The 23,503-nt window shown below is 43.2% G+C and overlaps 1 protein-coding gene across 1 annotated transcript in view; it reads right to left on the reverse strand.

Moving 5' to 3' along the window:
* Positions 1-23,503, reverse strand: part of LOC311004510 (FERM, ARHGEF and pleckstrin domain-containing protein 1) — a 50,707-nt gene that overhangs the window by 17,806 nt on the left and 9,398 nt on the right. The window contains exons 3-7 of the mRNA XM_083996600.1: positions 4,398-4,502; positions 4,242-4,284; positions 4,077-4,155; positions 2,515-2,612; positions 1,887-2,001 (exon numbers count right to left, since the gene is read on the reverse strand). Of these exons, the coding sequence (XP_083852726.1) occupies positions 1,887-2,001; positions 2,515-2,612; positions 4,077-4,155; positions 4,242-4,284; positions 4,398-4,502 (440 nt within the window). The remainder of the gene's footprint in view (positions 1-1,886; positions 2,002-2,514; positions 2,613-4,076; positions 4,156-4,241; positions 4,285-4,397; positions 4,503-23,503) is intronic.

Genomic DNA, 23,503 nt, shown 5'->3' on the forward strand with positions numbered 1-23,503 from the left:
ATTTTTCTATTTTCCTTAAAGTCAGCAAATCCTATGAAAAGGTCTAAACCAGCAACAGACTGATCCCGCCATTAAGTTTCCATCCGACTATGAAGCACATTTGACAACAGATTCCTCGAAAATCAGCAGGAGAAAATGCAATTTAATAAACATTTCCAACCACTAGTGTTATGATTATACTGATATAAACAGCTGGCAGCGTAATTCTTCACTCTGTTGCCATCATCATCATCATCAAGTCGTAATTAAAAGAGCAGCAGTCAAATCTAAAACAATGGAAAACACTGTGGAAAATGTTTATTTCATGTATTCATGATAGCAACACTACAGTTTCCTCATCATCCCTCAAGCATTTGTTTTAGTTTTTATCTGTTGCCATTTTAAGTGATATTCCTCAAGTGATATGTTTTTGTATATTATGGGGTATTCATCAAGTGAGAAAATCTAAATATTTCCTATACTTTCTTTCTTTTATTTCCTTCTTAGATTTTCTTTGTGCTAAAACTGCAAATTTGCATAAAAACAGAGTAGATAGAAATGCACCTAGTCATTTATCTTTACTTTTAAAACTACAACTAAGAGCTGTATCATTTCAGTGAATGCCACAGAAAAGGAGTTCATCTATAGACCTCATTGTGTTGTACTGCCAATAAGAAAAATAAGGACTAGATTTTACAAAAGCAGAATGTTCTGTAAAAAACTGGAGCAGGCAGGATGAATTGAGGACAGTAAATCTTAAAGCACTAATTATACTCGTGCCACTTAAAGTTAACAAGAACAAACCGGAGCATTCATTATTCTTTCAGTAAATTTTTGGACAAATAAATTAATTCCTGCCTTATCAACCTGCTGTGTGGCTCACTAATTGAGGTGAAAGACCGAGTCCGAGTGGATCCAGGTTTCTCGTGTTTATCTGAGTTTTTAGAGCATGATGGTGGAAGGTTGGGGAGGGGCTGCCGATGCTAACTAACTTTCCTAATTCTTATCAGCGCATAAGCCTTCCTGTTTCCTGTGTGTGGTACTTAATAAGAGATTTAACTCAGCATGGCATCCAACCAGAAGAAGTGCAGTTACAGTTATCAACTACGAAAGCCTCAGGGGGAAGGGGAAAAAAGCAAGTCAAAGAGAGCAGTCAAATCTAATCGAGCTCCTTTCATGTAGCAGCAGCCGCCCACTGTGTGTCCATCTCTGGCACGGCTCGCTGTAACGCAGAGGTAAGACGAGGGTTTGCAAAAGCTTTGGCTCGAATTCAAACTTGTGCACGGATGATTTTGACATTTTGAGGCAGGATGGTGGGAGGAGATCTGGAGGGTCTCCAGTAATATACTCCCAGCAGCATACGCCTGTTAAACTAGAGGCAGATAGTAGGAAAAGTACTGAGTAAAAAGGAGCCAAGTTCAATAACCAACCTCACTTCACACAAGCTGCTGCGTTAGACACCTGAGAATATGCTGAAATCCTGGGGTTCTGACCGACCAAACCAGCTGACAACAGCTGTGTGAGTCATTATGTGAAGCTTGCGGTCCTCTTCTTAGGAGCAGTGCAAGCTTTTTTTTGTTAGAGCAGTAGTCAAACTCATATCTTCCTCTGGCCAGAAGCTGTAAAACAACTTACAAAGACTGGCTATTCTGAGCTGAGCTCCGATAAAGAGCTGCACAGGGAACTCTGGGAGAAAGAAACAAGCCGTTTATTCAATGGCTGCTTTCCTGTATGTGTCACCTGTACAATAAAAATTTCCCAGGGGGGTACGCGCAAGGTCTGAAACAACTTTTCCTGTTCACGGGTGAACAGAATAATTGGTGTTGAGCGATGACGTTATGAGCCTGGTTAAATAATAAACTCTCAGTGTACACAGCTCACAGGCCTCCACAGCTCCAGCTACTCACATATTCTTCGAGTGAAACTCCATGATCTTGTCAATCAGGGGCATCTGGTCTGGGATGTAGTTGTTGTTGAGGAGGTGTGACCGGCACTGACTCTCCTCAAAGTCCCCAATCTCAGCTGAAAGAGGAAAGAGGAAGGAAAAAGTTCATGTTATTGTGCAAAATACCTTTAATAAAACACTGGTAGGCTGTAAGATAAAGGACAAATCAACTCTAAATCTGTTAATAAGCCTCCAGAGAAGATTTGGTGCTGCTTGGCACAGAATGAAAACCCATTTGCTCAAGTTATCCCATCATTAAGACAACATAATTAATTACATCTAGATCTCTATCATCATCCACGTCCTCTTTAATCACTGTTGGGCAACAGACTGCGGCTCAGAAATGTCAGGTTAGAAAAATGTCTATATTTTTAACCACGGGGTGTGTGGTTCGCTCTGAAGGACTTCTCCAAGATTACATTCAGGCATCCGACTGAAAGGTATCCATAGCAACACACAGATAATCAATTTGATACAGTGTGCTGTTCCTTATATGACAATATTTGATGATAAGCTCTTGTATGACAAAAAAAAAGCACAATATGTTTTTCAAAGACAGGCTTCTGATGTGTGGATGCTGAGGGACTTACACTGAATAATGTGGGAGACCATCAGCGCGGCACTGCTGTCGTTGCAGGTCAGACGTCCACTGGAGAGATCCTGTTTGATCTGGAGGGCGAACAGATACCTGGACACAAACACAAACAGAATTTCGCATTATGTATACATAAAAAAATAGGGGTAGATGTGGTGGTGGTGGTGCATTCCAGCACTGGAGCTACATCAAATGAACCTCAGCTCAGAAACAACATCTACAGCAGAATCCAAGAAAACAGCTGCAGCTGAATTTCTGATCAAATACAATGCAGCCCGGCTGTTTTTTTATTTTATTTTGGTACATTTTGGTTTCAGTGTGTAACAAGTTCAGTTCTGCTTCTCATGGACACCAACAACATATATGACAGTGTTTTTCAACCTTGGGGTTGGGACCCCAGGTGGGGTCGTCTGAAATTCAAATGGGGTCGCCTGAAATGTCTTGCTAATTGATAAATAAATATTTGTTTAAAGGGACAAAGAGGAGTTTCTCCATCGGCAGAACGAAAAATCTCATATTAATGTGGATGAATCTACCTTACCCACACTTGTTAATGGCTCCATTTTTCGATAAATATATCGTTTTGTCTCTATCGTTATTTTGTTATTATTAGTGGTGGCGGAAATGCTTGGCGAGTCGACCAGCGTTTCCTTACTTTCGGTTTCGCGGCGAGTCATGAGAATAATGCCGCCGAATCGCCGTTTATGGTCGGAACTACGACGGTACCTGATCGTCTTCAAACCTCTGACTTTAATTCTTGATGAATGAAAACATGAGTCTGTTTTGCGCCGGTCAAAGAATTTCACGTTGCGCGTGGAGGCTCATAAATGTAGTGTGAAAACGCTTCGCTTTTCCAAAACTCCTCGTTGTCCCTTTAACTAATTATTATTCTTTTTAAAATTATGATTAAAAACACCACACACAATCTTAAACAACTGTATTCTATACTTTCACTTTCTCGAATATAAATCGTGTTCAAACAAAACGCAGCATATAAAAATATCTGAGCTGATGCATCTTGATTGACGGGGTTGCCAGAAATTTGTGATGTGAAAATGGGGTCATGAGCCAAAAAAGGTTGGGAACCACTGATATATGATCTTAATAACAGGTCCAGGGGGAATCCCATGAAACTGTGATGTCTTACACAGGTCTTCTCTCAGTAATGCAACATTGTCCACTTTAGCAGCAGGATTTTTGTGGGTTTTTTTTACACTGTGTATGCCGTTCCTTTCTCCACTCTGACTCAGTGCAAGTTGCGACTCAGCTCCACAAAGCGGAAAAAAGAAACCAGAAAAATTATTAGTGCCGTGCTAATCTCCTGGGGGCTAAATCAGGAAAACACGGCAGCCATGACATGAGAACTGCAAAGCTGAGTGGGGAGTAAATCTTTTGGGAACCGGAGCACGTGTCATTTATGCCCCTACAATCACTTCCAGACGCTGCCGAAGTCATTTACGGTGACACGTCGTGTATAAATGCTTATTTCGGTGCCAATTGGAACGCATGCATGATGCAGAGATGAAAATGAGGTTAATTATATGGAGAGGCGCTCACCTTGTTAGCTCCTCCAGCAGCTGGGCATGGTCTGGAGGGAAGAACTTCACAGCAAACCTCAGGATTGTGTGCTTCGGTCCTGTGTGTGGATACATCAGTAATATACGTTATTAAAATTCTGCCTTTAGTTTTTGTTCTTCTTTAAAAGAGTTTTGAAACACTTACGCCTGAGCTGCTTGATAATAGGCTTGATATGGTCTAACCAAACCTGTGAAGAAGAAGAAAAAATATGTTATAAAGTAGATTTATTTTTAAAGCAACACTAAATCTGGGATGTGTGAGAAGAGGCTCTATTTCACTTTCATCTTCATCCTCACTCACCATCATCTTTTGATGGTTCTGAAACTCCAAGCCAAAGTAATCACCCTCGATGAGGTTCATGTGGGAGCACACCAGGTCAAACAGCATCTTGCCTGAAGCTTTTTGCTGTGAGAAAAAAAAAGAAAACACAAAGATCCCCGGTTAGAATAACACTCGAGCGAGGTTGTTATGACCATCTACAATAACTATGTCTAGGTCTAATCTCAGCTTTTGTTCACAGCAACCCAGTGACATTCTATACTCTTATTTAAGTGAAGAACGGCCAAACTTCAGGAAACTCTGAAGACTAGTTTTGACAGAGAAGAGAAACCAGGGACAAAAGAGAGTTGTATTTTGTAGATCTGTCAAACCCTGTGGTAGTTAATGTCACCCAAATAGATGACAGCTCTGTCTAAATTTCTCTCTTTGCTCCCTCCTTCCATCCTGACATTCAAAGGCGGAGTTGGCCAAAAGCCGCCGCAGCTCGAGGGGGCGTGGACCCCCGTCTTTGATCTGTGTTTTCAGAGCCGCTGCTGTCACTGGTGACGAATCGGTGGCCCTTTGAGGGTGATACGGAATCAAAACGGAATAAAAAGCGAGTCTCCCTGACCACCTCTGTCCTCGCTCACCCCGCATCCGGCGCACACACAGGCGCTTTGAAGAATGACTTCACCGCCCACTGACAAATAACAACAATGTGACACCACACAAACCTCGAAAAGCCACCAAGTCTTTACAGAAAGAGGAGAGGGGAGGGGAATTCCTATGTAAGGTCAAGAAAATGTCAGGGATTTTCACAGAAAAAAACTCTCCTTCTGTTACAGATGCCTTAAGGAGAGACAGAGCTCTGTCAGGCACACAACGGGAGGATTTCTGCCTGGCTGCTTCCCCGTGACCAGTTTGCACCAGAGCAGAGCATAACACAGCTACAGCTACAGAATGTGAGTGTTTATAGTAGCGGTTTCCCCTGGTTTGGATAATGATCCAGGACTGTGTCAGAGTATGTTTCAAGGAGGCGGTTTCTCCACTGCTTTAACCCAGAAAGAGAGTGAGTTGCTTCGGCGAATGCTATTACTACTACTACTACTACAAAAAAAAAAAAAAAAATCCTTCATGCAGCTGAACTGAGCTGACACCCGCCTGTAAATCTATGTAGTGTTTCAAAGGCAAATAGCGACACTGCCTGTGTTCCTATTAATGCTTAAAGAATAAAAAAAACCTAATCTCCAGCAGCTTAGTGAGAGGGGTTTACACTTCTACAAACCGAATCCATAATCTTCCCCCAAAAACAAGCCTCCCCGTTCCCACCACTCCTCCCTGCGTCTGTCCTTCCTGTGTGAAGCACCACTTTTCTCTCTCCAGGCTGCCTCATGCAGCGCAGAGGGCATCCTACCATCGGGGACCAGCTGTTTCCATATGGTGATGGAGTTGATGAGGGAGGCCACAAGGAGGCTGGAGGGAAAGAGGTCATCAGCCAAGAACACACTCTTCAAACACGCACACACGCACACGCACACGCACACGCACACGCACACGCACACGCACACGCACACGCACACGCACACGCACACGCACACGCACACGCACACGCACACGCACACGCACACGCACACGCACACGCACACGCACACACACACACACACACACACACACACACACACACACACACACACACACACACACACACGCTACTGCTTACTAATGGGCAGGGGAAACAACCCCCTGAATGAATCCTGGGTCTCGTGTTTTCTGGACAAATGTTCTCTGTGCAGGCTCCAGGAACAAGGAGCTGAATGCAGCGAAGGCCGAGGAGGAGTGTTTCTGTCTCTCTCTCTCTGGAGCACTCTCATATCCAGCCTTATAAATCTGCTGTCAGTGTAAAATGACCACGAGCCAAGCAGAGATGGGTAAGAAGGCACAGGCTGATTAGAGCCAGGCAGGGCTTGATTAAATGCAGCTGTTGCAGACTCGGGGAGTTATGGGGCTGGCATTTGACACTGCTGCAGCCAACACAATGAGAGCGCTGTTGTTAATGAAGCATAAGGCACACGGATTGACGGTTGTCATGACGCAGGCACACCATGGTACACTATGTAACATGGCCTTCGCCGTAAAGTCTCATATGTGCGATTGTGACTATGACACAATCATGAAACCTGGACATTAAAATATTCGTGGGAAAAAAGTTTGTTGACGACACCATGAGAAAGTATAAGGAGACTGGAAATTACATTCGTTACAAAGCACGAGCAATCTCCCATTAAGCTGTGAATGTGCCACAGTGAGTCAGCATGATCAGCTAGAGGACACTGGAAAACTGAAGCAGCCAAAATGAATTCAGTAACCAGCCGTTTTATTATCATTATTTACACCTCTGATTTTCCTGCTGTCAAAATGTGAAGCATTTCTCCAGCCACAATGTGTGGTCTGCGCTCCGCTCCTTCAGTCAACTGCTAACACACAATACCAAGGGCTGGTAATGGCTGCCAACATGCTGTCCAACACAACACAAAGCCAGACTAAGATATGTATGAGGCACTGCTTAGAGGTACATTTAAAGGGTAACTATGCAACTCCTCCTGGCCATGTGCATTTGTTTTTAACGAAGCCGACGAGTAAGCAATCCATGGAGCGGTGGATAATGTTATACAGTATATACAATGTTACGACATGTATATTTGTGTAGTCTTATCTGTCATAAACAAGAGATTGCGGCTTCCAGAGCGCGTTTGTGTCACGGGGCTACAGAGACGAGGGTCAGACGGTGGCACACATCTTGCAAGGTTGTTTTTCGGCCAAGAGACGCTGGGTGGAAAGCAGTCTCCATTCTTCCTTGTAACAAGTTACAAATAATTTATATACCATCACAATTTCTCCAAAGCTGTTTAAGTAAGGTAAAAATGTAGCATATTTAAGATAAATTCCTGCATAGTTCCTCTTTAAAGCCAGCAATCTTGAGCTAACAAGCTCAAAATTACATTGTTAGCATGCTCAGCAAGTGAATTCACTATTTACAGCATCATTTTTGTTCTCTATCAACTCATGAAGAAAATAATTCTAGCTGTTTAGCAAAAGAATTGTTTTTTGCTAAATGTGAGCTAACTTTTTTCACTGGAAATACGTGCCTGCTGTAGCCACAAACGGACTACTGCATGTCATGTGAGAGGTGAGCGTGAACCAAGTGAGTAAAATTACTGGAAAAGAAAACAATGAGCTGAAACACTGTTTGTTAGGCCAAGGGTAGGCTATGCTACAGAATGTAATGCTAATTCTCAATAGGTTCATTGCAATACTGTCACAAGTTCGTAGAAAAAGTAAACACACTCAATATCGATTAAAAAAACCAAACAGTTTACACTTTTTTTAATCCAGGCAGCAGTAGCCTATGACGTCCAACGCGTTTCAGCAAGAGGCTTTGTGTAGCGGCGTTGTAACATTGTAATACCGTCACATTATTTTCACATCATTAAAGCAACTTTTACTCATTGAACACTGATGATGGCACTGTTATGTTAGAGTTATTTTAATTTATCCTGTGGGGGATATGGCAATACTTATTGCGTTCTTGTTTTCCCAAGTTACACATTTTGTTCACCATAGCAACTGTGCAGGCATGGGGGTACAACAGTAAGCTGATTATTTTTATCAGCATGTGGACAATTACACAGTTGCACATAATTACAAGTAAAAACAAGCAAACAAAGCAGAAGCGGTGACCTCTGCACCATGACATCCAGCTTACGCTTGATGTTTGTGAGGCCTCTCCCTCGACAGAAAGGTTACAGTCTCAGGGAAACATCTCACTCCGGAGCTGACATTTCTTTAATCATGTACAATACCAAGAAAATGTCACCAATCTGCCTTTCTATGACCTCTGTCCATAAAAGCACTGGGGCTGGTCTACTTTGGAGTACTGTGAGGCAGCGCATCCCCGAGTCCACAGCCTCAGTAGCAGACCAGACGCACAGGTAAGGGAGGGTTTGTCGAGGCTCATTCGGTTTGAACACAGCCTCATGTACACACTACTACTGTTTACATGTGTACGAGCGCTAGCACGGTCGCGTCGCTACTCGCTACACTGACCTCCACATGCTCCATCTGACAGAAGAGGGCTAAGTAAAGATGACAGCTATGTCTGCACAAATGTCCGCCTGGGTTTCCACTTCAGGGTAGACCAAATAACCACCCCCACCCCCCAACCCCCCAACCCCCCAACCCCTACCTCTTTTTTACTAAGCTCCTGTCAGCAAAAAAATAAAAAAAAATAAAAATAAAGGTCAGGTGTAAAGCAGCTTTGTGTAACCTCAACTGTTCCCCTCCAGGAGTTGTTGGTATGGTCCACTTCATTTGCAACAAGCCAGGCTAGGAAGTGCTCCCCAAACTTCTCCTGGGGGAGAGTGAGGGAGGGAGGGGGGGTTGGGCTGGGAGGATGGCATGTGTGGTAAACAGACTGGCAATGCCTTTAGGCTCCAGATAGGCAGAAAGAACAAAGAGCCTGGTTGATTGTGGTGCACTGGAGGATGGTATCTGAGCCAAGTGGTCAGCCATTGTTGGAAAGGGATTTAACGACTTTTTTTCTCCTCTCTGTGTCTTGGGCCTTGCTTTTCCAGTGGCCCCTGCTGATTCTGTTATACTTCATATAATGCAGCAGTCATTTTACAGCAGGAGGTTTTCAGCTGTGACATTCAGCCACGGCACAGGAAGTCGATCGAGGTCAAAGATGAAAGAGAATTTGTGATTTCCAAGGAGGGAATAAGCAAATGTAGAGCAGGGGTAGGGAAAAGGTCACTTTGGGGAATTAAAACTATCTACAGAGCTCACCTCATGTGACAGCACATAAGCTAAGCACTGTATCTGAGAACTGATTTTTTTTTATTATCAAGTCATATCAAAATGAACCGAATTCAGGAAATTCTAGGAGATGCAACCCAATCAAAAGCACATGTGAAGCAGCAGTGGCAGTGGAAAAATCCCAGGAATGATTTTGGCTACTTGTAAGTGAGCCATGGCTGTTCTGATAACACCGCTCAGGGGCTGGGCTGAGGGTGCAGAACTGCTTATAGAAGCCGGCTGACACATTCCCACACTGAATCCCTTATTGAAAACATATGTGAAGACACCACTGTCCATCCGTCTGTCCCATACTCCCAGGGCTTCTGTCGCAATAAAGCAATTGAACAGTGAATGCCTCAGCATGTGGGGATCTTTGCATGGGCTGTGGTGGGTACAAAATGTATGTGTGCGTGTGCATGAGCAGGTATATACGTATATATATTGTGCACTGTAAGGGAAAGGTAGGACAGGGAGGTCAGTGGCAGCTAAAGCTCATTGAGATTCAGGTCATGTGCTGCAGAGATTCCCAGGGTGACTCGACTACAGCGGGAAGCTGACAGAGGGACACTGAAGGCCGGCAAATGTACTGATAATCTTGTCTAATTACCTGCATACCCTCACAGCACATGTGCATGTGTGACCATGCATATGTTGGCAGCATAATTGGGACAACTTTAACATCTTTGTACCATGACTAAAACATGAAACGTGCAACACTGTCCAATTAAAAAAGGGACATCCAACGTTTTACAGGAAATCTCTAAGTAATTTAATTATTTCAGGATCAGCGATTCCTCCTGATTTTACATCGGTTGTTTCTTTTTTTTTCTCTTGCAGAAATCATGAGGTGCAGATGAAAAATATCAACAAAATTGAAAGCAAAAGTGATGATTGTGCTGCCACAGCTGTCACAGTCATTCTGTCACAGTAGGCCAGCCTCCAGGCACTGAGAGGACAGCCATGAAAATAATGTCCCCCTGGATTCAATAGAGGCTTGAGAGAGATAAAGGTAGCAAGCCCCCACCACCCCCCAAACCCACCCACCAACCCTGTCATCTTAAAAAAAAAAAAAAAAACTCCCCCTCTTTTCCAGCCTGCCCTCCTACAGGCCCACTGGAAACATATTGATTCTGCATAAAGAACAATTAAGTGTCGTGTTGTGACTGTTGTGCTGCTGAATACTTAGGAGTAGTGCACTGAGCAAGTGTGCAACAGCCTCCTACTGTTAGCCAGAGCACCATAAATCAGAAGACAGATCTAATAGTTGTGGGTTTGCATCATTAGCGCAGATAGTAAACAAGCAGCGGCAGCAGCAGCAGAGGTTGGGCCAACATGCTTTGCTATGCTTGCAAATATGAAGTAAAAAAAAAAAAAAACACTGATGCAACACACCATAATATTCTGTCAAGCCCGAGCCTAACTTGGAGTATCATTAAAATAAGCGGAGGGCAAGTGAGGGTTTTAAGGCAGCTGGAATTACTAAAAAGATTGGCCTCCTTTTCCGTCATCTGCCTGAATCCCTTTCAGGGAGCTGCAGATTCTGGGACCCATGCTGCTTATTCTCCACTAGCGCCCCTTTGCAGAGCCCAGGATTACTGTCACTCAGGGGGAGGATGCGTCGCTTCACATTTAGGCACAGACTTGGTGTTTAGTTGAGCTAAATAAAGGAAGACTGAAGAACTGAATAATATATTTTAAACTGCTATCACCATACGAAATATTCAAGAAAGGAAAATGACATGAAAAGACTTTTGTTCCAGCAAATATCTGCCATTAAAGAAACATATTCTCACATACTTGAGTATGAGACAATACAGAAGATACTCACAGACATGTTATGATATTCCCTCATTATCAACTCCTGATGATTGATAATTGGATTAATTACTAAATTTTAAAGATTTTTCAAGCAAAAATGCAAAACATTCACTTTTACAGCTTTAATTATGCCGATTTGATCTTTACCATATATGATATGAAAATCCTAATATCTATGGGTACAGAACTCTTGGTGAATTAAACAGACTATCTCAATCCATCACCCTGGGCTGTAAGAAGTTATAATGCACATGTTGCACGATTTTCTACCAGTATCAGTTGATTAACTAAATAATTGATGATGAAATTAATTATTAGTTGCCCTGCATTTTTTGATTTGTAGCAATTAAGCAAAATAAAAACAAGTGTAATCAGGGTCTTCATCTGCAAGCGATTTGTGTGCGCTGATAACCTCCAACACCTGCAGAATTAAGACACGGCACGTTCCCTCATGGAGCTGTGAATACTGTAGAGCGCTGTAGCTGTGAAAGTGCAGGCAATCAATAGGTTAATTAAGAGATTAATTAAGTGTAACTGTGAGAGACAACTCCCACAAGGTAAGGCCAAGAAAGAGACAAGCCTTTCATATTTAATCTAAATACAAAAGCATGTCAAGGTGGTAATTCTTAACGATTTGGATTGATTATGGTCAGTAGGCTGCAGACATGCCTCGCTTGACCTTCAGGTCAGATGGTCTTGTTATAGAATACACCAGGGAGCTGTGGAAAACAGACTGGTGAATTACACAATAAAATCAGATATCTCAAAGTATCAGACTGAACTTTAATGGTTACATTACATTACTGATGCTTTGGGGCCCCTTGCTCTGTGAACATTTAAAAAAAAAAAAAAGATTAACTAAATAACTGCAACCTGAGGCTCATCTGAGAGAATGCCAGTCCAATTTTCAAACAGAGGGAGCTAAAGGGGAAAAAAACAAAACACCCAGTCTTCCATACTGGCACTAATTCTTCACTGGTCCTCTCTGCATCACATCACAAGCTGGAAAAAACCACAACCCTAAAAAGTCACATCCAATCCACAATCTGTCACAGTCGGCCGAGCTCGAGCACGAACCAAGCAAGACTACCTTCCAGTCTCATGCACCTATTCCCAGTAAACCAAGCCATTACACAGCAGGATCATTTACATCTTCACTGAGCACCGCTTCCCCCGGGATCTAAATTTTAGATGAGTTGTGGGACAGTTGGCAGAAATGTATCTGTGATTGCACGGGTGCATGTTTCCACACCAACTGTTTCAATATTTAGTTTTCCCCGTTTCAAATATGGACACACCACCGGGACTGTAAGACAGTATCATATATCTCAAACTAATGTAGTGTGTTAGACAGGTATAGGCAACCAGCTATTGAATTAGAGACCTGGTATTGGCTCGGGCAGCACCATGCCTCAAACCCATGCACAAATTCATCAGGTACAAAACAGATGGGACACATTCTTGTGGAAAAATTAATATCCAAGGTATGTTAATTAAGTATAAGTTAATTCGCCACCCTGCTTGTATAAACAGCAGCCTGCTAATATAGGAGCAGACACACTGATCTACATAATCACTGTGATGCCTGCTTACGGTGCCGTGTGTGTGTTGGAGAGATCAAGAGAGAGCAACAGAGGGAACATAGTAATAATATGGGCCGTCATTAAGACATGCTGCATGAGCATTATTAAGAACATAATTAATATGTAGATCCTGGCTCGGCAAAATTTCACAGCCAAATACATTAATAATTCGAAAAAGCAGCAGCTACAAACCAACTGAAGATTTTTAACAAATGAAACTACGACTGCAAAAAAAAATATCCAGTCCTACTTCATGGCAGTATTTAATGTCTGCATGGTTTTTGAATCAACGTGATAAAGTCATTTGATTTATCAGCAATTAATTCAGCTAAATCTGATAAAAAAAAAAACTTTTCTGTCTCGTTTTATTGTGAAATATGTCAATTTTTCCAGCAAAATTCACTAAGCAGAAAAATCTTAACATTTCCGAACCTGCATCTGACAGATCATAGAAATAACACACTGATTGATTATGGAAATGGTTGCCGTTTAACTGACTTAATTAATTCCGCAGCTAATGAGTATTTTCATTATTGATTAATCTGTCAATTATTCCTTCAATTACTTACACCTCAACTCACAGGACGCTTAACGCATGATACGAATACTCTAGTGTTCAGCTGCCAGAGAAAAGCCTTTTACTGACAGACAACATCACTCCGCTCACGATTTCACACTGTGGGATTCCACTGGTGTCTGGAGACAGAGTGTGGCATCAACACTCTCTGAATCAAAGGCTGCAAGGGCAGTTTTCTGCCTCACCACCTCACTTCAGACCACCGCAGATTTTCTTCTTTGGAGCGGGACACACTGTGAAGAAGATGAGACTTGGGAGCGTTGTGTGGTGTTGGAGCAGGCAGGTGACAGTCTGTTGAGAGATGCGTTGCTGCTACTGTCCTGCTGCACCATAATCTTCACCAGTAATAAATAATGACAGCCGCGCACGCTGCTTTACCCGTGAGGCCAATCAATCGGCCTCCTTCAGATTAGCCTTAAACTACTTAGCCCTGTGTGCAGCAAATCCAGAGGCCCTATGCCCTGTGATGTAGTTGAGTCACTGTATTGATAAAAGCTGCTGTGACCTCACATCCTTAACTTTCTTTACACACTCTCAAAATGCATAGATAATGACACGACAGTCACTATGTATACCAGTCTGTGAGCTGTGGTGTCCATCACTGCAAAAACAATATTCACTCCTTATTATTTTTGAACAATGTAAAAGGTCAAAAGTGAACAGATTAGACCAAGCAATGGCAGATATGCTTTGTTTATAAAATGATATGCTATAGCTTCAAAACCCCTAACCCCAGGGACACCCAGGGGCCAGAAAAGAACCCACGCCCCCCCTCCATCACATTTAAGCATTGTAATGTATTCACTATGAACCTCTAATTATCACTTGGCCAGCCAGCTGGGATTTCCCTGTCAGCATATAGTTGACCTTAGAGCACGCAGATGTAGAGACAAGAGCCTCAGACCAAGGCTGCGCTTCCTGTGGCTGAGGATTAAGGTCAACAGCCAAGAAAGCACTCTTAGTTTGAAAAGGCACCCGTGATGTCGCTGCGATAACCAGTGTATCGCCAGACGCCTGCTGAATCCAAAGCATGCGGTCACAGTGATGTTAAAAAATGATGTCTCGGTGTCTCTGGGAACGCTGGGCGAGACGAGAACAGATTTTAAATCAATTCTAACACACACACGCACATTGAATTTCTGTCCAAAGAAATGTGTTCTTTTTGTAGGTGTGGTGATATTTAATAAAATTAGTATATATAGCCTAATATTTGTGGTGTAGAGATACTGATGCTGTTTACATTGCTCACTATCTTAATTTAGTGTGTTGGCATGCTAAAATGTGTTATTTTGTGCTATAGAAAAAAAGCCAAGGGATCATTAACATCATTAGGATTCATCATCTTGGATCCATGAATGTCTTTATAAAGCTTTGCGTCAATCTATACAGTAAATGATAAGATATTTCATTGGGTTTAAGAGGATCACTATCCAATCAATGAAATTTATCCCCCAGAAAGCACTGATGAAATTCCCCCAAAATTCTGTAGCACCAAGCTGAACGATACGTCCAGGTGTCAGGTTATATCTTGTTAAGCACAGCAACAACACTGTGCCCATTTCAATGAAGCGCTGCCCACACCCTCGGCCCCTTGGCGTGAACCACCCCGTGGCATTATAAGCAGCATTAGCATTCGCTCTTTCCACGACGTGAGTGACAAATGTGGATGTGGTGGCCCTGAGGTGAAATCTCACATTTGTGAGGGCCGCAGTTTGGAGCGAGCTCAGCCACAAAACAACAAAACCACGAGCAGCAGACGCAGCCTCGGCGAAGACAGCTGTTGCTCCACGTCTGCAGGCCACCGGGTCCGACAGGAATTTAGGCCTCTGTGACTACAGAATACCAATTCCTCTCCACTGGAAGACGGAGCAAGACCAGTAACCATGGCAACATAAAGAAAAATTGTGATTCCTGATCTCTGAAGGGGGGGGGGGGGATACAGAGGAATCATCTGGAGCTGAAGGGAAGCATGTGGTTAAGGTAACCGTGAGCGATTATCTTTACATAAATAGACGCCATTTTAATCACTTTCTAGTGTGGTGAGTGTGCTACCTTTAGACGCACATAGTTCAGCTCTATTACTCTATGTAATAATGTAATTACTGTGACCGTAAGCGTGCTGTTGGAACCTAAAATACAGAGTGTAAACGACGCCACACCCTGCTCTGCTTCCTACCAGCACACCCAGAACTGTTTCTATTTGCCTTTAGGTTAGTGAAACTTTAAGCCGACTGACAGAGATGTGACTACAATCACACACTGGCACGCACGCGGCTCCGTCAGTGGAAATGGGAACATTGGTGTCATGCTTTGGAGAGCTGGGGTTTAAGGGTTCTCAGAGGCTGAAACAACCCACTCTGACTAATTCAACAACACATGAACAATAGATGAGAAGTGAACATGAGTGTATCTGCGAGTAAGAGGTTTAAAGCACAAGTGTTTTTGGGTTTGAATGCAGGGACGCGGGGGTTTGTCTCACCACCACCAGTCAATGCTGGGTGCAAACTATAGGCTTTCTCTGTCTCACAGTGCTGGCTCACTTTTTTAACTGAGGAAGATCTCCATGGTAACCAAACAGTATGCAGCATGGCTTCCCCGGTACTAGAGGAGGTTGACTTACTGTAAGAGGAATGGCTCAAAAATGTGTAAAGAGCCTTTCCACTAAGACACACTGTGACATGATTTACCCAGGATGCTGACATGATGAAAACCGAGGTGTAAAAACAGGTGCATAGATAAAAACTGAGTGTGACTCGGTGCAAAGAAAACAGACCCAAAAAAAAGAGGCAGCGGCAGTGGAAAACATCAGATCTCATTATTATATTATACTGTTGTTTTATACTATTTTGGGATATCCTTGAGCATGGTGCACTCTTTCTCCTGCAACACACTGCCTTATTTTTTGTATTTTATATGTGACTATGGGTTTATATGTAAGTTACCCATTTTGTAATGTATTGTGAAGGTGTACAAGTATTTACATGTCATGTGCGCACAGGGACATAGGTGGCACATACTGTACCATTGTTATCACCTGGTTTCACCTGTTCTACTGATTGACAGTTAGTTAAAGTGCATGTTTGGCCAATTAAGGCCTTTAAAGGTTGAGAGTGGGGGAATGACAGCCAGTAAATGATCGACACGACTGAGAGTTGAACGACAAAAGGAAACAATGCAATGACAAAGGCGGTGAAGAAGACAAATGCAAGCTACCAAACGTGGCTGGTTAAATAAAGTAACTCCTTTGCAGAATTCATGAGTGTTGTTGATCTGTATATTTTCTTTAGGGAGCAAACCACACTGGAATTTAAAGAAAAAAGAAGTTTCTGAATTATTTGTTTGCCTGACTCTCTTTATCTCTCTCTGGTCCACAATGACACTGACAGTATAACATTTTTGTAGGCTGTTAATAATGCCTGACAGTTATAAACCAGTTTGCAGGAAAATTGGCAAAGAAAACAACGGTGGTTTAAATGAAATGGAAATTATTTCCGTCAGACACAGAAGAGCGTTAGTATACTTCAGCTGTTTAATCATCATCATGTCTAATATTCGTCTTGCTACTGTAGATCTATCTAACTTTTACTGCTACAAAGATCTAATTTGTCATTTTATCCCACTAAGCACTGTTGTGTTGTATATCAATTGGTCTTGTGTGTGACTGGCTGTGTGTTTAGATCCACCATCTTTTCATGTTTACCAAAACATACTGGTTTAGTAAATATTGGGTTCAAAGAGCCACCGTTTAATCCAGGATTAATCTCACATTATGCCACATGCTCTCTCTCTGTCTGCTTCTCACTGGATATACTGTGTAATACACACACATGCATATTTATGATCACCAACAAAACAGCAGTATGAGAGGAACACAAGGTCACTTTTTTGTAAACCGTTATAACGTTATATATAGGTCACTATTAACACTTAAACTGCATAACTTTCTAATAATAGTGTTATTCAAACCATGCGGTTCCCATTTGGCACTACAGTACAATCACTATACCTATCACAGTTCAAGTGTAATTTCAGTAATTAGATGAATTTGTATTAGGCTAAATGCTTCCTTGCTGCCTCTCTGTTTAGAGAAGGTCAAATGAACTTATGTGGATGAGCACCCAGACAGCATTTCTATGTAATGGACTTAAATGAAATAAGGCAAGTGAGTCACAATAAGACCACAAGACCTGTGTCGCCATGCAAAAACGTAAAAAAAACAAAACAAGATTAGCTAATCAATCCCTAATTCTGCTCTGGAGGACAGTGAATATTGGCAGAATATATAATGTATCCAATCACAGGCCTAAAAAGAAATACAACCTTGTAGTGTACTTTAAAGCAACATTTAACCATAAGGCGAGCAGCAGCAGCAGCATTAAATGCATTAGATGAACCAGCACTTTACGTGGTTTACCTTATTCAACCTCTGCAGCTCCCAAGGACACAAAACAGGAAGGATTCATCATGACTTTGACAATGGTCTGCTGAAGGTAGCTGCGGTGACAGATACTGTGGAGCAGTCATTTGCCGATGACACTGATGAGACCCGAAAATGCCCAGAGCAGACCGGCCCCTGCTGGTTGTGTGAAAGCTGACGTCCCCTGGGACACATCCTTTGATATCTATTAAGGGGCATTCCCACACCGGCCCCCACCGACAGAGCTTTGATTCTTTTAGCCTGACTTCCGCGCATCACGTATCAACAGGGACAGCCGGAGAAAAGCTCAACAGTGAACGCCTGGTCTAAAGGAAGAAGTCAAAGGAGCACACACACACACACAAAGACTGCAAAAACAAAAAACTGAATCTTCTTGTTTGCTGTTTTCTGTGTTTCTTATGCAAGAGTTCCCTCTTTAATAATGAGTGTTGTTGGCTAAGTGGGGTTCAGCGCTGTCAGGTCAATACCTCACCAGCAGGCATGTGTGCAGCTGGGGCCACTGATTTAAGATTTCAGTCTCTTCTTCCTTTTTCTTTCTCACTTTCCTTCTCTTTCTCTCACACACACACACACACACACACACACACACACACACACACACACACACACACACACACACACACACACTGATGGACTCTGCTTCATTCATCCTGACTCTCCCTCCCAGACATCTCCTCTATCCACCCAGGAGACCCCAAATTCAATTACTGCCAGGGTGCAGTGGGAGGCAGACTCAGCTGCACAGGTACATCTGAAAGGAATTCTGATATGCAACATGTCAACCAAATGCATCATGGGAGGGACTTCACCTCAGGCAGAGCTACAGTACTGACCAATCGGCTGAAATGCGGCAATTTCTGTTTTACTCACTGCTGAAGCATGGCAGAATTTAACATGGGGGGGGGGGGGGGGGGGGGAGCAGCATGTGGTGCAGCAACACACCTTCTGTAACTGTAACTGTTAAGAACACTCATGGAGATGAGAGCAGGAAAGGTGAAGCCGGAGGACCTGGGGTAGAATAAGGCACTGCAGGATAAGGATAATCCCATGATATCACACCGCTAGTCTGGTCTGACATGTTAATTAGCCCCTCTGAATCTCAATGAGAAATTCATAATTCATTGAAGAGGTTCAGTGGTGCTGTGAAGCCGCTGTGCAGCCGAGGCAAACTGGTTCCCATGAGGGTTTCACCCTTTATTTGAGACCAGGAGGACATCACAGAGAAAATGTAGGGCTAGCTAAGAGCAGCGCTGCCTGCCACACCCATCATGAACTGTGATGTCTACCTACCCTGCTGCTGCTCCGTCGGTGGAATTTCAGCACCACAGCTCCAGAGCTTAATGAAAGGATCTGAACGCTGCCATCAAAGGGCATTGCGCAGTGGAATAATGCATGTGCATGGGCATGAAGAGTCAGAGGGATCCGCCATCATGCATCTGTCACAAAACCTCACAAAGAGAACAAACGTCATGTTTGCATTCGCCTCATCCTTTCTTTGCAAATGACACAGGTTAACAGTCGCACAGGCAGATAGAATCGACTCCACTGCTGTCGGAGCCAAACAAACATGGAGCATCTTCCACGAAGAGACATTCATCTTGGTTACCATAGGAACAAGACTTATTATAAAGGCATCTCTTTTCCCAAAGCACCTGTGCACAGTATAGAAAGCCGGTGCAGCATAATACTTGTCAGCCATAACCTGACAGCTTCAGCAACAGCTTTCATCATTACCTCTGTGTCATTCCAGTCCGTCCTCCCAAGAAATTGCATGAACAGCACAGGGCAAATGGGTTTTTATACCACGATGGCTGTGTACACAGCAGGTGTGTTTGCTTGGTCTTTATGGAAAATGGAGAAGTACCATTCAAACAGTTGTTAAGTGCTCATATTCCTGCACAAGACACCCCACCACCACTACACACACACACACACACACACACACACCCTTGCCAAATGCATGATGCAAATCTATTTTCAGCAGAGTTTTTGATGTTTAGGCTTGGTCCCTTTTTCTCATCATTAGTTAAGAGGACAGAAACAGAACCAGCCAGCATTTTAAAGATACATGCAATGCTTTTAGCTTCCATTTAGATTTGTCTGCAAAACTGCTAACTAATACTCTCATACTCTAAATCGCAACACTTCAATAAGGACATGGGATGGGACCAAGCATGGTGTGTAGTCTGCCTGTGTAATTATGATATGAATATACTGATGGTTCACAACAAAAATGATATGTTGAAAACCACATCTATATATATAAATATCTATGGGAATATATTTTATTATCTGTCATTGTTTGAGCTCTATCTGATGTGAACAATTCAGTGTAGTGCTTTGATGGAAATTGTGTTTATCTTTAAGTCTCAAATCAAAGCAGGTTTCCAGCATCCTCTGTCATGTTAGTATTCTTAGCCATCAGCCACCAGATAATTCCCACTGTTGCTCCTCTCCTGTGGCTCCACGACCCAATTACATTTCAGGATGTGAGGGAGGAAGATGGTGGGAAATCACCAACCCACCCCACCCCCTTCACCTCCTCATCGAAATCACAGCCCGCTGCAGGATTTTCATTTCATGCCATGGGAAACAAAAGCCAACAGAGGGTTCAGAGTTCACGTGAGGAAAGTATGAGAGGATTTTCTGGTGGACAGTTAGTCAGTGCAAGAATGATGCAAGGCACAAACATGAACGGCCACGGTCACATGACTTAACTCTTTTAATATTTTCCAGCTTCAATGTGTATCATTCACCAGAGAAAAAAAAATCTGAGGAAGGCTTTCATCTTTGTGCTGCATGTCTGAGCCTTCAAAAACCACAGCACTGTCTCTTCAGCGGCACACCAAATCTAACATTTACATTTTTATGGTGACACTGAGCTCCATCGCCCCCCCTCCCAACAACCCGTCACCCCAAATCCTTGCCACCCTCCAAACCCAGTGCCATCTTTCTGGGGAACTGGGTCAATCAGAAATGAAACCAATAAGAAGCTAATAATCCTTTAAAAAAAAAAAAAGAAACACATTGTCAGTCAGATTTTAAGTCAGGGGGGGATTTGAATACAAAAAAAGCAACTTGCGCACGTACCCTGTGTCTCCTGAATATGTTAGTCATAATTGGTGTGCAGCAGCGTATCCCCATACTTGCACACCACACTCGCATTAATGCTCTGCATGGAGACACACACACACACACACACACTCCCCTTCTCCACCACCCCCATCCACTCCTTCACGGCAGATATCAGTGGAAGACAGAACTCTGCGGCACAGCAACCCCCGGCTCAGACGCTCCTCATCCTGCTCTGTGTGTAGCCATGGCAACCCCCCACACATAGACCAGCGTGATTCCGCTTGGCCTTTTCAAAGACGAACTTGCAATGGTGTTGAAAAATTCGGAGCGATGTGAGTTCACAGAAAAGAGCATCATCCTTAGGAAAACCCGAAGACCCCTCTCTCCCCTCCCCAGCCCCACCTCAGAGGGAGTGTTACTGTTAGTACTGTAGCTCAAAGGTCGCGGCAGCGGAGGCAACAAAGCGCTTTCTAGCAGCGGCGGCGGCGGGGAGGGACGGACGGCAAGCGACGCGTAATTCCTTCCGATGGCAGGAGGCCACGTAAAGTAGCTGCGTGTGTTTTCTAAGAGAGAATCAACACAGATTAAAGTGGGCTGAAGTATTACCACTGGGACATCGCAGTTTAAGGGAGAAATGTTTCTATTTCCAGGCTCCCAAAAGTGAACAAATGCAATATGTTAGCAGAGCAGACAGCAGTGACAAACATCAGATGCCTGAGTGCTGGCAATTCCCAGCCTCTGTGCTGTATCAAGGCCTCGCTTTGATTGTCTCCCCAGTCAGGCTGCAAACACTTTCTCGGGTGACATGGGGGATAAAAATCCGAGCCACGCTATTTATTTGTACATTGTCTCTTGCACTCCTTTCTTCACGACTCTCTCTGAAGACAAGCTTATTCTATAGGGGTGGGGGGGTGGGGGGGGGGGGGGGATTGCCATGGTCACCATCTACCTCTTTGCACCTATACATAGTTCTCTTTAAAATTCAGTGTGTAGAGCTAAAACCAACCGTCTGTATTACAGGAGTGCTGCAGTCACAGCACAGTTCATCTAAATAGATCTCACTGTTACCCGTGCATGACTCATATTAGCGGAATGGGAGTGACAGTAATGGATTTAGAAAACTCATTGACATGGTGTAAAATGTAGGGGAGAATTGGATTCGTTGCTCTGGGGCTGCATAGCCGCTGCTCCATCCTGCTGAATGCTCTCACAGCCAATCAAATCCCATTTGTATTCATATCCAGCCAATGACAGCTCATCAAGAAATATTGGTGCCAAATCATCCTCTGTGCTCAAATCACTCAACCGCCACCTCTGTCAGTTTTTTTTTTCTTCTCTCCCCTCCCTAAAGCGCTGTGAGGCTGGGGAACCAGACCGTGTCCCCACCACAGCTCTGAGTTTAACCGGATTTAGCACACTGCTTCGAGACTAAACGGTCCCCCTCCCTCTGTGCTCTGCCTTCCTTTACAGTCGACATGTCATATTTGAGAGTACACAACAAGAAACGGGAGATAGCCAGGGCGTCTGGTGGTCTGAAATATGCACAAACAACATGCGTGTTGAATTTCAATTATGTCAACCTGTCTGGCCGCGCGGAAGTTGGAATCCATGAGGGTTTTCCCCACATGCGTGTGAGGTTTGCATAGTTGTACGAGTTGCACATGCTGCAGGATAGCGCTTAAACCAGTCAATTTAAGAGTAATGTTTCCTAATAAAAGCTAAAAAACAAACAAGATGCCACCAAATCAGCGAGGGACAGCGTGAAAACCCAATGGCGATTTCCCATCTTAAGGAACAAACTGCTGCAGAAGTACATGAGACAGAAACATCACTCACACATCATGATTGAAAACAACAAACAAAAGAGACAAACACCAGAACACAAGAATCGATTAAAAAACTATGTATCCATTTTGAGCATAATACATCTGCAGTAAATGCTGCAACTCGTGATTGTTTTCACTAGCAACTAATCTGCTAATCTCTGTTTCTATAATTGCTTAATCCTTTGGTTGATAAAATGTCAGAAAAAAAAATTCATTTTATTATCAAAAGAGACAAAAGCAACACATCCTTACAAATGAGATTCTGGAGTTGCAGTATAGCTTTGGCATATTTGCTTGAAATTTGACTAAAAATGTGTCGCTGATTCATTTCCTGTCAATTGACCAATCAATCCATCAACCAGCTCTGAAGCATCAACAAGTACGTTTAAATCAATGGGATTACCACCTCTGTTGTGAGGGAAAACATCTGCAGTATGTTTACATTCTCCACAATTTGAGTATAAGAACATGATTGACGCATAAATCCATGTAGTTAATTCATTTTATTGTATACTAATAGCATTGGCATCAATGTCAAATTTAATAAGTAGCCTGATCGGCGTTCGCGGCATTAGCCAATCCGACTAATTAAGTAATTGGTATTCAGATCCGTGCTGAAAATGTAGCTACTCATGCACCTCTCTAATACACGTCTGTGTGAAAGTGAGAATTGATCCACAGGTGGAAACCACATCCCAGCTCCCCCTTAACACTGTTGGTCATAGAGGAAACATATGAACAGAGCTGAAAGAAGCCCTTCATCATGTTTCTCCTCATTAAGTCAGGACCTCATTGCCATTCAGCTGATAGCAAGGCACAGTGGAGCTGCTCTAATTGTCTTCAGTCACAATGAACGGGGTGACAGCGTATGGGGAAAATGAGTGGTCGAGTGGTTGGATGATGGTAAAACCTCTGGATTGGTGCGAGGGGCCTTCTCAGAAGCATGCAGGGTCCTTCCCTTTGTGACAACCCCCCCC

This window comes from Trachurus trachurus (genome assembly GCF_905171665.1).
Source record: "Trachurus trachurus genome assembly, chromosome: 21".
Taxonomy (NCBI): domain Eukaryota; kingdom Metazoa; phylum Chordata; class Actinopteri; order Carangiformes; family Carangidae; genus Trachurus; species Trachurus trachurus.